The sequence below is a fragment of the Nannobrachium achirus genome, assembly GCF_963921795.1.
Source record: "Nannobrachium achirus genome assembly, chromosome: 21".
Lineage (NCBI taxonomy): Eukaryota > Metazoa > Chordata > Actinopteri > Myctophiformes > Myctophidae > Nannobrachium > Nannobrachium achirus.
In genome coordinates, this window is record NC_137828.1 from 49777523 (window position 1) to 49794846 (window position 17324).

The window sequence follows — 17324 nt, forward strand, 5'->3', positions numbered from 1 at the left end:
CCCAGAATAGACACTAGAGTTAATGTGGTGTGTGTGTGTGTGTGTGTGTGTGTGTGTGTGTGTGTGTGTGTGTGTGTGTGTGTGTGTGTGTGTGTGTGTGTGTGTGTGTGTGTGTGTGTGTGTGTGTGCACGTGTGTGCACGTACCTTGACGTAGTCATAGTATTCACAAGCGCTGCTAACACTCTCCAGGTCGAAGGCAGGGAAGGAGTAGTTGACAGTGTTGCCCATGTAGGCCTGTATGGTCCAGCTGCACTGAGCCAAATGGGGGTAGTTGTTGGGGTAGTTCAGAGACTCGATCACACCGCTGTGCTGCCCGGAGATCAACACGCCACCACAGTCTGCATGGAGAGAGCACATTGATTAAGAGTTATTTTTTAACTCTTAACCCATTTAGTTCTGAGGACAATTATACAAACAGTTGCTATACATCAGTGGAATGGTGCTCAAACCCTTTCATGTCAAGGACACTTCACAAAAAAATAAAATAATAATAATAATATATAAACTTGCCACAAAAAGTTCGGAAATCTAACTTTGGTCGATTATATCCCCCCTTTAATAAACCCAAATGGTATTGTATTTTTATATCATTTTTATCGTTGATTAGTTACCTGTACAATGAGGTACAGCTTGTAAGCATCGGGCATTCGAGGCACGAGCTACACAGCCAAACGTTAGCCCTGAATACATGACGGTCATATACATGACCGCCATGCTGCCGCCTCAACCTGAGAACCAGTGGGGAATCCGAGCCTCAACGGAACCCCCTGGAACTCTCTGAAGGACGTCTGTGGGTCTCCTGAATCCCACTTTGAGAAGACCTGGCATACAGTATGACTTCTAGAAAAGTCACACGCACACACATTCTTTCATTGTGGGATTACCTCCTTCATTTTCTGAACCCCATTATCTCACCAAGTTACCATAGTAACCCATCCAAAGGACACTTTGCTGTAACCTTTTGCGTGTGTGTGTGTGTGTGTGTGTTGTGTGTGTGTGTGTGTGTGTGTGTGTGTGTGTGTGTGTGTGTGTGTGTGTGTGTGTGTGTGTGAATGCGTGTGTGCTTGTGTGTGTGCATGCGTGCGTGCGTGTCCTCACTGGTGGTATAGGAGGCCAGGAATCCACCAGCACTGATGCTGCTGTCGGTGCGTAGCTTCACATAGAGCTCATTGGTGGAGCCGTTGATGGGGGCGGGGATCACGTTGCCACACAGCCTGGCTAGCAGAGGAGCATTGGCGCTGTTCCCGTCATACACCTGCACATGCACACACAGCACGTGTTAACAGTGATTCACTAACGTTTTTATGTCAAGGAGTCTCCCAAATTTTATTTTGTAAGTACAGATGTGCCATTTCAAAAATGGCAGATGTACAAGCTAACAACGCGTCACATGACGTGTTGTAGAGTGGATATTTTTGCAATCATTCATTTTGTGTGGGAAAAGCATAATTACCATTTCCCCCCAACAATTGATTATTTCTTATTATCATCAATATAATTTTTTAAAAGATTTGTTTTTGGCTTTTCTGCCTTTATTGATAGTTTTTTAAGTGAAAGAGGGAGAGGGAGACGAGGAGAAACACCCAGCAAAGGTTGTCGGAAATGGGACTTGAACCCAGTCAGGCTATCAAAGCCTAGATATTTCTTTAAATAACAGATTAAATCGATACGTTCGATTAAATGTTGCAAAGCTATTAGAAAACAGCATCATAAAGTGCTGGTGATGTGGTTTCCTACTCACCTGCAGGTAGTCGTAGGTGCAGGTAGAACTGGCCTCCAGGTGGAACTGGGTGAAGGAGAGGACCGCCAGACTGCCCACGTTGGTCCTGATGCGCCAGTAGCACTCAGCGTTGGCGTGGTACGCCAGGGGGAAGTTAGGAGAGGAGAAGCTCCCCGAGGAGGTGGTGAGGGTACCTCCACAGCCTGGACACACATGTAAGCACACACACACGCGACAATAATTTGATTATAATAAATGTATAAATAAATTGTAATAGATTTAATAAATGTAGCCCCATTGGTTCTGGATGGAGACACAAATGCATTTGGGTCTCTATCCGGAATCAATAGGGGTACATTTATTATGCTCACATTTTTATTTTAACAATGCAACGAAAACAAAATAATAATATTATTGAACTCAAGTCTCCATGGGGTGAGTAATCGATGGGGAAAAAGTCATTTTGGGGGTGAACTATTCCTTTAAACCCTCCAATGTTTCTATAGCAGTCCTGTGGAATCATGTATGATGACACCAGCCTAGGTTAACACTGCCAAACAAATCACACACACACATGCGCGCTCGCACACACACACACACACACACACACACACACACACACACACACACACACACACACACACACACACACACACACACACACACCTGTCTGTGTGCCGTCCCAGTGGGCGGAGAAGCCCCGGCGTGGGACAGACGCGTCAGCGCGGAACTTGACCCAGAGGCGGTTGCTGTGCGACACCAGTACTGGCGGGCCCTGAGTGCCACAGTACTTGCCAATCAGAGGAGAGGTTTCATATCCACCGTCCCTGTGGAATGGACAAAGACTTCAACGTTTAGAACAGGGGTCTTCAACAGGGGGTCCGGGACCCCCTAGGCCGGGGGTCCTCAGAGTTACTGGAGGGGGTCCTCCAAATCTTTGTGTGGTAGAAAACTTTTTTTGTCTCCTTTTTTATATTAACCACTTGAATCCTAGTGTCCAAATTCTGAGAACTTAAGCCAAAAATGGGCAGATCTACAAGCTCACAACGCCTCGCGTTATTTTCGGCAAAGAGGTTTTGTGTAGAGGGGGAAAAAGAGCAGACTAAGTACAGAGTGAAGGTCAAGTTTACTAAGTATTGATGGTTCAAGTGGTTACATATATATACGGAATCTATGAAAAAGTTGTGGGGGTCCCTGCTTCATCTCTCTCTCAACTACGGGGTCCTTGGCTTGAAAACGTTGAAGACCCCTGGTTTAGAATATATTGTATATAAATGCACTGATCACACATATAGCCGTTATTTGGGTGAGGGGCAGGGAGGGCAGGACTTTCATGGAGGCAATGAAGGTCATGGATGATGTGGCTCCTCAGTTTGGCCTTCTGCTCCTTAACTCATTTACTTCAAATGAAATAATAAATAATTCAGCCCCTGCCAGTGATTTTTCATTTTTCCTTTCAAGTTTCAACAAAGAGGTTTTCTCTATTATTAAACCTTGATGATTTTTTCTTATTATTTTCTAATTAAACTGATCAAAAACATGGTCAAAACATCGACAACTGGCGGACTAGGGTTCTCTAAAATCGGGATCGGCCCCAGAAATCTGGCATCAGTCAGGCTCTCCTTTTTCATCTTATTACCCATCAGGCTTTTACCTCACCTGATCTCCACGTAGTCATAGTTGCAGGTTGTGTGGCCCTCCAGTTCGAAGTCAGTGAAGTTCAGCATGATCTGCTTGTTGACCGGAACTATGATCTTGAAGACACACTCCCTGCTGTTGGGGTAGTAGTTGGGGTAGTTGGGCGAGCTGAACGAGCCCGTCAGCGAGGTGAAGGTCTCATTACAGTCTGCCGGTGGGAGAGGAGAGGGCCGGAATTAATTACTTAAACCCTCTACTCCAGGGGTCTTCAACAGGGGGTCCGGCACCCCTAGGGGGTCCTCAGAGTTAATGCTTAATGTGCAACATTTTTCTCACTCTGCAGTAAACAAATCAACATACGTATATACACAGCAAGTGTGTACAGGGTATCTGCACATTTCTAAAGTGACAATTTAATGACTTTTAAGACCTTTTTATAGGCCTACTACTGCGTGAAACAACAAACTATCCACCTGTTTCCGCGAGAATTTACTGTAGCATTATTTGCGGGACACTTCCGGTTAACAGCAGACATACAAGCTCACGTCGCGTCGCAGCTTGTACAGTAGATCACTCTAGGCTGCGGCGCCAGAAGCTGCCTGCACATTCTGCGCAATGCACGATGGGATGTTGGAAAGTTGTGGATACTACAAAACAAATGGTCAGACATTGGCCAAATCGTCAAATATTACATAAGAAAGAGGCAAACATGTCTATTTTCACATATGTATCTGTGGAACCGAGTCAAACTAAATGTAATGCCTCAACTCCTACAATTCCAAGTGCTTATGGGGGGTCCCCAGTTCAAATATGATTATTTTGGGGGGTCGTAGCGTGAGAACCACTGTGCTAGCTGAGCTGTGCTAGCGGAGCGTACCGGTGGTGGCGTCAAAAGACACGTATGTAGCAGAGAATCCCTCGGTGGACACGCTGACGTCAGACACAAACAGCAGCGTCAGCAGGTTGTCTGTGCTGGTGATGGATGGAGGGAGTGTTTGCCCGCAGTACCTACACACGCACGGATGCACACGCACACGCAATAACAATTTATTCATGTCCACATAAAGGAGAGCATACATGGACAAATATTAAGGGTTAAGGTTCCAGTCACAAAATGATGGCATGTCTTCATGATACAATAAGCATATCATATAGCGGTCATGAGATACACTCACATCCACAAACATTTTGACGGGTGCTGGATCAAAATGGAGATACTAAAGAGAGGAAAAGTAGGTCTGCACAACATCTTAATGCTCCCCAAATAATTTATTAAAAGAGTAGTAAAGAAACAACGTTTCAGCCTCTACGGCCTTCGTCAGGTATCAATACCAGCTTTTAGTTCGCTTATTCAACCCTCTCACAATGGTCATAATGGTCACAATGGTGAATTGGCTACGGTTAAGCCAATGGCTATTTGGGGTCACTTGGCATGTAAAAAAGTACCTTCCGATCTTGGTCCCGGTCTGCACGGTGCCGTTGTCGTAGACCTCCACGTAGTCATAGTTGCAGTTGGTGTGGTACTCCAGGTTGAAGGTGTCGAAGGACAGCCGGATCAGGTTGCCTGGGTCCACGTTGACGTACCAGGTGCAGTTGGCACCGTGAGGGTAGCTGCTAGGGTGGCTGGGGCTGGTGATGGTGCCCGTCGGATCAGTCAGGGTGTCACCGCAACCTGAAAAGATGGATGACGGGAGACACAAGTCAATAACATTCTGGAAATGGTGAGATCATTGTACACGATTTGGCAAAATTTGCTGTATCTCAAACCACAGCCTAAAAGCTCTCATACACGTACAGTATGACCTTTTTAAACAACATCAACAGACAATATAGACACAGGGCAACATGCTCCAACTCAGATGGAATGTGTTGGTCAAATTTTAGAACATTACTATTCTACTGTTTTAAAGATAAAATGTTTTTTTTTTTTTTTTTTTTTACATTATTGTTTTACGTTAATGTTACATTCTAATTAAAATCTTAGTGTTTGTCAATACCCTCATGGCCTACCAGTTGGCCCCCCGGCTCCACAGGTTGATAAACTCTGTACTACTACATAATATGTAGTAGATGTAGATGAATAACATTCCATTAGTTACTGTTACGGCCAGCCGTATTAGTATTTGGTTATAATTGGTATTTATGATTTGGAATATGTCATTTATTGTGATATGTATTATATTGTTCTTTTTTGTGTTCCTATAAGGTGGTGAATGGAGGCTGAATGCTGTGTGAATGGAGAGTGGAGAGTTGGGTGTGGTGCCAGTGAGATTGGAGTGGCTGATTGACTGATTGGGGTGGCTGATTGAACAGTCAGTGTGGCAGATTGGCAGGGCCAGCCTCTGGACCTGTTCCTCACTTCGATTGGATGATTCCGTCCACGCCCAGCCACGATTGGCTGCACCTTGGAGTCTTCCTCTATAAAGCCCTCATTCTCCCTTGGCTGTGCGGGGACTAACACCTAAAACAGCAGAGACTTGATCCCTCTTGGCCCCCAGCCATGTAACCTTGTTTGTTTTGCTTTTGGTTAACTTTGAGTACAAGTTGTGTCTTTGAATTCTTTAAGATTTAGTTTGTCCAAAGTTATGTTCTGATTCATTATTTGTAAACACTCATTCATTTCTGTAGGGGTGTTTGGTACTTTTATTTGGTTCAGTTCTTTCTTTGTTCCTGTTTTTGTTAGTTAGGTAAGTAAGGTCAGTATATTGTATTTTGGTTTCTTTCTTTTGGGTTAGGAGTTTGTTAGGGATTATTTTTGTAGTTTAGGATATTTTTGGCTCTAGTGTAAACCAGCACCCTGAAGCTACTTATCACTTAAAAGAGAAAAAAGAGATTCTGTCTCTGCTTTAAAAAAGAAATACAAAATAAATTCATCTTTTTGAAAAGCTGTCGTCCTCCTCATTATGTTCTACTCCTACCCTGGACAGGGGTCGTAACAGTTACCCTCCATTGCGGATCCGTAGGAGGCGGTGAAACCATTGTTGCTGACGGAGGAGTCGGTCTTGAAGCGGATGTACATGGAGCGCTGGGTGGACTGCAGCATGGGAGGCATCTGGACGCCGCAGAACGTCCCCAGCAGAGGAGAGCTGGACGACGCACCATCTCTCACCTGGAGACGGGTGGGACATGGGCATGGAAGACAAACAGGACAGCTGTGTGTGTGACTGTGTAGTGCGTGCAAGTAAGCAATTTACCCCGAGTGAGAGGACATTATGCTCTCATAATGTCCGCAGTGAGGGTGTTATCGGACGAGGCGCAGCCGAGTCCGATAACACCCTCACTCAGGACATTATGAGAGCATAATGTCCGACCCCGAGTGGTAAATAGCTTTTCTACCACTTTTTCCCGTATACATGAAAGAAAACACATAGTTGTAACTTGCAAGGATCTTAAGTTACAATCATTATTGCCTATAAAACTTCCGCGAGACAGCAGATAGTTCCACAAACAACATCTTCTACTCACCAACAGATGGCGCCAACTCCATACTAATCCATGCGTCTAGCTTACAGCTAAGCTAACGTCAGTTAGAAGTACCGTTCCGGCCGTAAATAGAGGCTGTTCGCTTCCAGAAAGGCATAGGTTCAGAGAAAAGGGGCTTTAAAGTTGGCGGATTGCATTGGATCCAAATAAATCGGCGACTATAGCATGCACGTTAGTAAACATAGGACCGTTGCCACCGTCATTTGTTGGTTGGGGGAAAGGTGTTCCGACTACCTCCTGAAGTCCCCGGATGTACACTGAGGCGCATTGATCTCCTCACACAACTTTGCGGCAGTTGTCCTCTCATAACCTCCGGAATTTAGCCAATCAGAATCCAGTATTTGAACACGTGACTCGAAAAAGTGGTAGAATGTAGGATAAGGGCTTCTGTGAACTGATTTAACACCACTTAAGCCCTACAGTATATATACTTTGTTGTACAGCGAATAGCATAAGCTCACAATAGAATGACAATTCATTTGTCAATGTAGTAATTTACTAATCTACGTAGGTTCGATTTAGTTAGAAAAAAAAGGAATTAGGAATGGACAACAGAAACGTTTTGACAATTATTGTGAACTCGTAAAGAAGTAGTTCACCCCTCCCCCCAAAAGAAAATTCTTCTTTTCTATCAATTACACACCCTATGAAGCCTTGAATTCAAGGAAATCTTTAGTTTTTTGTCGCATTCCTAAACCAATCATTTGATGACCTGACGGATGACCAGGTCATCAAATGATTGGCTCAGGATGCGACAAAAACAAATACATCTCATCCTCCATCAATCTAGCCTCGCGTAGCCAGGCTTACTCATCTGTGAAGAGAAAAGCCTGGTTACAATATGAGGCTGAGACAGCATAGAACGTATTCCCGGATGTTGTTTTCTCACAGTGTGATGTTCCCGCAAACGTATTCTCCACTGGGGAAAAAACTGTTCTACTTCTCCCGACCCTTCGGTTGCGCTCGTAATAAACAATATCCAAACAAAAACATGGATTCTGACAAAGGACACCTATTAAGAGCGAGTTAAGAGCTACACTCTATTTAGGTTTGTTTCGCTGTGGGATGTAAACAGACCTGCACTGCGTGACGTAACTTCCCTTAACCGTAGCACAGAGAAGGCAATTCTTTCAACATAAGATGCTGCATTCAAGTTCAGGAGAGAGGCACTTCTCTTGAATGCTGCCTTCAGGTATGGCATGGAAAGATGGCATTTGCATTTCTTTCACCATATTAAAAACTGCATTCATAATGGTCTGGGGATGGCACTTTTTTACAGACGGAAAAAAGGGCAGGGGCTCAAGCCCCCTTTGATGTCTATGTTTGCACGTGCCTCAATTGAAACAAGCACTTTTCACACCCCTGCCTACCTCCACAAAGTCATAGCGACAGGCGCCGCCCTCCACGTCAAAGGTGAGGAAGCTGAGTGTCACCACGTAGCCTGTGGGCTGGTTGATGACCCACTCACACTGCTTGTTGTGCGGGTAGGCGTTGGGGTGGTAGGGAGTGCGGATCTGACCCGTCCCAGAGAAGGTTCCTCCACAACCTAAGAGGAGGGAGGTACAGAGGGGTCGGTTAGACCAGTCAGTGGTTCTCAAACCCAGGGGTGTAATGGTGATGCCTGAACACTATTTTAATGTCACACGCACGGCACGTGCACAACGCATGCACAATTTATTTTACCTTAATGTAGTGTATGCATAGTAAGAAACATGTTTCTAGATGAAATGACTAGTTTTTAGCTTAGTTTTAGTCAGTAAATCTTCTCAAGGAATGCCTTGAATGGGAGTGAAACTAAACGTTTTGCTTTGAGTATCTTTCTCTTCTTCGACTTCAACGGTGGCTGAGACATTCATTGTTGTGTGCAGATACGACATGCATGGACACAGGGGCACATCCGTACCGCACTGTATCGCCGTGAGGCGACCACTGCGTCCCTGCTCAATATGAATTTGGGAGCAGACTCCCATCGGGAAGATAGTTTGTGCCGGGGACCCGTCTCCTCACACAAGATAGGGATGCACCAATACAGGTTTTTCCATTTCGATCCGATCCAATATATTAATTTGGTGTGTCCCGATACTTTACCAATACCCGATACTTACAGTAGGCTACATAGCAAGTATAAAAAAATGCATCACCTTTCAATTAAAGCCATTTATTAATTGTAGGATAGGGTTCAGTTCAAATAACAGAGTGCAGTCAGTGCAACTGAGAGCAAAATGCAATGGCAACTCGTGTTGAGGAGCGATGAAAAAAGGTTTGCCGGATAAGATTGTGGGATATCGTTTATTTAACAATTATATGCTAAAGCGTTTGATTATGGGCTTACATTTGCGTGATTGTATTGTATATTTATAAGCCAGAGACTTTTTTATTATTTCTTATCTGTGACTTGGATCGGTGACGTTGTGTCCGATATCCTGGGACCCGATACCGATACAGTATCGGTGCATCTTTTCTTTCTTTTTCTTTTATATAGCAGGTCTACAAGCTCCTCTCCCCTGCTTACGCTCAGACCGAATTGAATACATGCATTTCCTTTTGGGATCTAAGAGAATTTAACAACCACTATCAATCATTAAATGTAATGTTCATGCGAGCAAGCAGCCTTTTCACCCCCCTTTTTAATAACGGTGTAACAAGCACTGGTTATACACCACCTGTCACAGCCCTTAATAATATGAGCACAATATACTCTTCCATTATGACACACTTTGAAGCTTTATTTGTATTTCCATCCATAAATTGCCTCTTGGGCTGTCTGTCGCCAGTCTGACTAAAAGGCTTAAATGAATGGTTTCAGCTCTTTACTTAATCAGAATCGACCCGAACAGGGTCTAAATATTAAAAGCAGATCCTGGATGAATTGAGAGAGGACTCTGGGTGAGGCACTAATGGAGCCTGACAACTAATAGCAGCATAGCTAACAAATTGTATATTGACCCCACTGCACAGGTCAAAGCCATTTCATCCATTAGCTAACACCACAGCAGTAGCTTAGATCTCATGTCTGTTTTAGAAAAAAACAATTGAGGATCAGACACAGCCCTAACAACATACAGTACTATACAGTCTAACGTACAAGGCTAATGTATTCAATGAACAGCTGGCCACAATGACAACCAGTCAGACAGACAGACAGACAGACAGACAGACAGACAGACAGACAGACAGACAGACAGACAGACAGACAGACAGACAGACAGACAGACAGACAGACAGCAAACTCAGCCAATTTTACAATTTCATCTTACACACAAAATGGCGGGGGAACAATCATGCACGGATACAAGTGTGTGTGCACACACGCACGCACGCACGCACGCACACGCACACGCACACACGCACACACAGTGAGAGAGACCAGAGGTCAGTATGATGAGGAAATCTATTTATTCTAAGTGCATTAAGCGGTCTCGCTGAAGGATAATGTGATGAAGGTCGGAGGGAAGGGAATGGAAGAAGGTCTCTCTCATTAAGAACCTCAGCCCAGCATTCGTCTTTGTTCTAGATGGGCTCAACAACCCATAAACACAGTGGTGGTTCAGAAATCTTCTATGAGTATAATAAAACCATACATTGAAATACAGTCCTGACAATACAGGCCTGACAGCCTAAATACATTTGTTGTACAATAACCGGAGGCTACAGTACAACCTCCTTGGCTAATTCCTGGCATATATTGAAAGACTCAATCCAGTACTTCACAAAAGATCCAAAATATCAGCATAATCGATGTCTTTAAATTTTGCCCACAGTTTAGTCTATGCAATCACAGAAAACCTTTATCACGTCACCACAAGTTAACCGTGGTACAATGTTTGGTTATAATAATCGACACCTAGTTCCACCCCCTCCCCATCTTGTACTTGTGAGTAGGAGACCTTCCCAGGCAGTAGCCTGTCTAGCTTACAAACTAGAAACAGGTTGGCCCCCAACAATTCAAGTCACATTCATTTATATTGCACAATTCATACGACAAGTGCAGACAAAAAAAGAAGAAATGCTCATAATAATGAATTAAAATCAAGTGAAAGTGCAAAAAAAATAAGTAATATAACTCTAGTCTAAACCTAGCTGAACATATGTGTTAGTTTTTAGTTTGCTCTAAAAGAAGACACTGTTGTAGCAGACCTTCAGCTGCTATAGAATTCTACAGAGGGAGACCATAGTGACTGAAGGCACCATAATTACAGTTTATTCTGGTGAGGAGACCTTTGTCTTGTATACTGTGTGCGTGAGTGCGTGAGTGCTTGCGTGTATGCATGCGTGAGTGTGTAGGTATTTGACATAATCACAATTATTTTGTCATATTCATCATTAATCGTTTCTATGTTGAAACATTTTCATATATTTTCAAAACATTTCAAAAATAGTGGAAATATCCGATCTACAAGCTCACAACAAAAACGCAATTAAATCATCAATCGCAATTATTTGAGTGACAATTAATCGTCATGTAAAATACCATGATTGTGACAGCCCTGTGTGTGTGTGTGTGTGTGTGTGTGTGTGTGTGTGTGTGTGTGTGTGTGTGTGTGTGTGTGTGTGTGTGTGTGCGTGCGTGCGTGCGTGCGTGCGTGCGTGCGTGCGCATCTCACCAACAGTGTACATGGCCCTGAAGCCTGCGCGGCTGACGGAGCTGTCGGACCTGAAGCGGATCCAGAGAGTGTTGGAGGTGGTCAGGATGGGGGCAGGCAGGGTGGTGCCACAGTACCGACCAATCAGAGGATCTGTCTCCCTGCTGCCGTCTCGCACCTACACCACCCAACAGCCCAGCACAGGAGGTGGTGCAAACGGACAGAATGACAACAACTATTAGTCGAGTTCAGCACAGTGGTGGAAAAAGAACTCAAACGTTTTACTTATAGGAGTAGTTCACCCCCAAAATGACTGTTTTTCTATTGATTAGTCACACCATGGAGACTTGAGTTCAATAATATTCTTTTGTATTTGTCGCATTCCTAAGACAAAAACATTATTATAGTAAATTTACCCCCATTGATGGATGGGGACCCAAATGCATTGGCCTGGATGGGGACCCAGATGCATTTGTGTGAGAATCAATGGGGGTAAATTTACTTGACCCTAAATTTACTGACCCAAATGCATTTGGGTCCCCATCCAGGGCCTTATTTGGGTCCCCATCCAGGCCCATGCATTTGGGTCCCCAGCCAGAATCAATGGGGGTAAATTTACTATAGTTTTTTTGTCTTAGGAATGCGACCAATACAAAAAAAAATCACACTCGTGTGAACTGAGCGGTGGTGTGTGTGTGTGTGTGTGTGTGTGTGTGTGTGTGTGTGTGTGTGTGTGTGTGTGCAACAGCGCCCCTCCCTTAACATGTGTGGTCAGAAAAGGTTACTGTAGGCTACGGACACGGAGACAGACATACAGACATACAGACAGACAGACAGACAGACAGACAGACCCACACACACGGCCACGTATAGGAGCGTTGTGACCACCGCTCAAAAATGAACTCAAGTCTCCATGGTGTGACTAATCAATAGAAAAAAAGTCATTTTGGGGGTGAACTACTCCTTTAGGTAATAGTATCTACTGTATACTGCAATGTAGAAATACAGTACAAGTAAAAGACTGGTAATCAAAATGTACTTAAAAGTACAAAAGTAAAAGTAAAAGTACAAAGGCATTGGTATCAGAATGTACTTAAAGTGCCAAAAGTAAAAGTACTCATTGTGCACAATTGTCCCATTTCAAGTTTTCAAATGTATAAAAATCTTTTGAAAAAGCTCACAAAAACAAAACAAATCAAAACAAATAGCCTGTAATTTTTTTTTACATATTATTATTATTATTATTATTCATGTTTTTCTATATTAATGTTATATTATCATAATCTTTGTGTTTTGCCAATTATTTGGGGGCACACTTGCAGTATCCTCACTGAGAATCACTGCAGTACAACCAACAGCTCATCCGTACTGCCCGCGATGCAAGCGACGCGACGCAAGTGACGAAATCTCAAAATACATTTGATTCAGTGGGACCGTCCCAACGTACCGCGAGCGACAGCGTGCCGTGCAGCGACGTTGTCCACCCCTCCTATATTCTCTCTATTTGAGGGAGGTTTCGCGGCCGTGTCCCGCCCCAAACACTTTTTATTATTATTTATTTGTTTGGTTCTGGCTACGTCATCATGCAATGGCCAACGCTCCAGATGAGGACAGTATGATGAGTTGCAATACATTGCAGTGCAGTACAGCAGTGGTTCTCAGGGGTCCCCCCAAATTCTTTTGGGGGGTCCCCAGACGATTAACTTAATGTGCAACATTTGTTTTCTCACTCGACAGTAAACAAACCAACATAAGGTTTAAGTGTATAGAGGGTATCTGCACATTTCTAAAGTGACAATTGAGGGACGTTTTAATACCTCTAAAATGACAAATTAAACATTGGCCAAATTGTCAAATGACGGCCGGACTACACCAGAAAACGCGCACGTATGCGTGCGCTGTCTGTGCGTGTGCGAAAAGCCCCTGGCTACACCAAGGAGGGAGTATGTTACTGATCTTACAGCTATGAGTTTCTTACAGTTACTGCATTCCCTTGATTTTGATCAGCATGTTACCGGGCCAACCCACAATCAAGGCCACACCCTTGATCTTGTGATCTCTAAAGGGCTAAATATTTCTATGGACAGGATTATTGCTAAGCCTGATTTATCAGACCACTATTTACTGTGTTTTAATATGACTGTCTCTGATCTAGAAAAAAACAATAGAGAATATACTATAAAAAAGAGATTTTTCGGTTCCTCGGCAGCAGAAGAGTTTGCCAGCCTTCTTGCGTGTGCACCCCGCCTTCCTGATATTCCCTCAGTAAATGATATGGTTCAACGTTTTAATCTTAAATTGGAGTCAGCTCTGGATATAGTGGCTCCTATGAAAACTAAAAAGAAATATAATTCCAAAGTAACACCCTGGATAAACGATCATATACGTTCACTCAAAAAACAATGCCGCAGAGCAGAGCGAGCTTGGAGAAAAAATAAATTAACTATCCACCTACAGATATTTAAGGCGTCAACAGCCACCTATAATAAAACCATGCGTCTGGCTAGGCAGGCCTATTTTTCCGGAATTATTAATGAGAATAAGAACAATGCTAGGGTCTTATTCTCTACCATTGAACGCCTTTTAAACCCCCCCCAGTCCTACAAGCAGTCACTCCCTGCCTCTAAAGCAAAGTGTAATGAGTTTGCATCCTTCTTTGACAACAAAATTGTTAACATTCGAGCTGGTATTACGAATAATACTGTCACAAATGCAAATGCGGTTAATGGTGCCATGTGTAAAAGCATCGATAAATCTAGGGGGAGCCTAGTATCATTTTGTGCAATTGATGAAGAGGAACTTCGTAAAACCATATCGCAAATGACATCGTCTTCTTGCTCGCTGGATGCAATACCCACGCCGTTTCTTAAAGAGGTTGTAGACTGTGTTATTGAAGATATCCTAAAAATAGTAAACAGCTCTATACAATCAGGTGTCTTTCCAGACTCACTGAAAACGGCTGTAGTTAAACCCTTACTCAAAAAACCCAACCTTGACCCGTCCGTGCTGGATAATTATCGACCCATCTCTAATTTGCCTTTTCTGGGCAAGGTCCTAGAAAAAATTATCTTTCATCAATTGGATGTGTTTCTGCAGAACAATAAGGTGCACAACAAATTCCAATCCGGCTTCAGGAAAGGACACAGCACAGAAACTGCACTTTTAAAAGTTATTAATGATCTTAGGGTGGCTGCTGATAACAAAGATGTGTCCGTTCTCCTACTGCTGGACCAATCGGCGGCTTTTGACACAATTGACCATACAATTCTAATACAACGTCTCGAACACTGGGTAGGACTGTCAGGTACAGCTCTGTCCTGGTTTTGCTCTTATCTGACAGGCAGAAGCTACTATGTTAATCTAGCTGACTTCGAGTCAAACAAACACAACATCTGCTCTGGTATTCCACAGGGCTCGATTCTTGGTCCTTTATTATTCTCCCTCTATATACTGCCGCTGGGAGAACTTATTTCCGCTCACGGTGTGAATTTCCATTTCTATGCTGATGACACCCAGTTGTACCTTTCGGTGGCTACGGACGACCCCTGTGCTCTAGACCCATTGCTGACGTGCGTGTCCAGCATAAAATGCTGGATGAGTGAGAACTTTCTCAAGCTAAATGAGGACAAGACAGAAGTTCTCATAATAGGTTCTACTGCCCAGAGAGAATCAATAATAAATAGACTTGGTAACCTGGCTAAAGAAAATAACACCTCTGTTAAGAACCTGGGGGTGATCATTGATGCTGAATTAAATTTTAATACACACATTAATCATGTCACGAAGATTGCCTTCTTTCACCTTAGAAATATTGCGCGAATTAGAGCCTATCTGTCGCTGAACGATGCAAAAACGCTGATCCACGCTTTTGTTTTCTCTCGGCTTGATTACTGCAACGCACTTCTCTCTGGTCTGCCAAAGAAAACAACTGACAGATTACAACTTGTTCAAAATGCAGCAGCCAGAGTTTTAACAAAAACTAAGATAAGAGAACATATTACTCCAGTTTTAGCGTCGCTACACTGGCTCCCGGTTGTTTTTAGGATTGATTTTAAAATTCTTTTACTTGTTTATAAAGCTCTAAATGGTCTGGCACCTTCGTACCTCTATAACTGCCTGCATAGATATGTTCCAACCCGCCCACTCAGGTCCTCTAGTGCAGACCTACTTGAGGTGCCAACAATGACATATAAAAAATATGGTGAAGCAGCTTTCTGCTTCTATGGACCGACAGCTTGGAATAAACTACCACTACACCTAAGACAGGCAGCCTCGGTGGATAGCTTTAAAGCACAGCTCAAGACCTATTTCTTTACTCTTGCTTTTAGCTAAATTTTTTAATCCCTATGCTGCTATTGACGTCCGCACGGCTCTGAAATTGTTCTTCAATGTTCTATGCTTTTATTTTTTCTTGCTTTATTGTAATCATTTTACTTATCTCTTTTTTATGTATTTTTTATTTCTATTTTACTTTTTCTCTGTTAAGCACGTGTGCTTCATTTTATGCTCTGTAAAGCACTTTGAGCTGCATTTCATGTCATGAAAGGTGCTATACAAATAAAGTTTTATTATTATTATTATTATGTGCGGGAGACCATGGGAGTTTGTGTACAAAACGCATACGTGGCACGCACAAAATAGAACCGATCCTATTTTTACAGCATGCGTATCCGTGGTTCGCGCTATCCGTGAGCCTGGTGTAGCCGGCTGAATTGATATACATTGGATCTATCCAAAACGCGCATATGCGCGCACGCCCCGCATACGCACGCATACGCACTGACACGCGCAAACAGGCTTGGTGTAGCCCGGGCGTAAAAGAGGTAGAAATTGTGAAAATAGCCGATCTACATGCTCACAACGCCTCACAACGCGAGGCGTTGTGAGCACGTAGATCGGCTATTTTCACAATAGAACCGTGTTATACAAAATGTAATGCCTCAACTCTTAGTGCTCGTCAGGGTGGGGGGGTCCCCAGTTAAAATATGATTATTTTGGGGGTCACGGCCTGAAAAGGTTGAGAACCACTGCAGTACAGTGCAATGCGGGCAGCAGCCTTGCACACGGCTCCTACCTCCACGTAGTCAAAGAGGCAGCTGCTGTGCGTCTCCAGGGACATGTCTGTGAAGTTGAGGGACACCACTTCGCTCGGCGGCAGGCGGATCAGGTAGATGCACTGGCGGTTGTGGGCGTAGTCGTTGGGCCAGTTGGGAGAGATGATGACGCCCTCGCTGTCCGTGTAGGTGCCTCCACAGCCAGGGTCAGCTGACAACAGTAAAGAATATGTACAGTATGTCAGGGGTCTTCAACAGGGGGTCCGGGACCCCTAGGGGGGGTCCTCAGGGTTACTACAGGGGTCCTCCAAATCTTTGTGTGATAAAAACCTTTTTTTCTCCTTTTTTATATTAACCACTTGAACCACTATAGCGTCCATATTCTGATAACGTTAGCCAAAAATAGCAGATCTACAAGCTCACAACGCGTAGTGAGCCTTGGTGTAGAGGGAAAAAAGAGCAGACTAAGTACAGAGGGAAAGGTCAAGTTTATTATGTATTGACGGTTCAAGTGGTTAAATATCTGAAAACACAAATTGACATGATTCCAAAATACACTGATGACTGTGCTGTCAAACGATGAAACTATATGGAATCTATTAACAGGTTGTGGGGGTCCTTGCTTCATCTCTCTCTCAACTAAGGGGTCCTTGGCCTGAACACGTTGAAGACCCCTGCAGTATATAACTACAGGTCTATCCCAAAAAATTAGAACATTGTGTAAAAAAGCATTGCAGAGCACCCCAAATCATAACTGACCACGGAAACTTCCCTCTGGACTTCAAGCAACTCTGACTTCAGTAGGTTGACATTTCTCTATTATAAATCCTTGTTTTGAGTGGTCT

The 17324-nt window shown here is 43.6% G+C and overlaps 1 protein-coding gene across 1 annotated transcript in view; it reads right to left on the reverse strand.

Moving 5' to 3' along the window:
- The window catches only part of cubn (cubilin (intrinsic factor-cobalamin receptor)), a gene marked incomplete at both ends in the record, with an annotated part of 82388 nt that overhangs the window by 50955 nt on the left and 14109 nt on the right, over nucleotides 1-17324 (reverse strand). Inside the window, 11 exons of the mRNA XM_080751815.1 lie at nucleotides 146-339; nucleotides 1100-1256; nucleotides 1743-1924; nucleotides 2388-2548; nucleotides 3381-3567; nucleotides 4237-4367; nucleotides 4806-5031; nucleotides 6303-6468; nucleotides 8213-8388; nucleotides 11447-11603; nucleotides 16500-16690. Coding sequence (XP_080607941.1) covers nucleotides 146-339; nucleotides 1100-1256; nucleotides 1743-1924; nucleotides 2388-2548; nucleotides 3381-3567; nucleotides 4237-4367; nucleotides 4806-5031; nucleotides 6303-6468; nucleotides 8213-8388; nucleotides 11447-11603; nucleotides 16500-16690 — 1928 coding nt within the window. The remainder of the gene's footprint in view (nucleotides 1-145; nucleotides 340-1099; nucleotides 1257-1742; nucleotides 1925-2387; nucleotides 2549-3380; nucleotides 3568-4236; nucleotides 4368-4805; nucleotides 5032-6302; nucleotides 6469-8212; nucleotides 8389-11446; nucleotides 11604-16499; nucleotides 16691-17324) is intronic.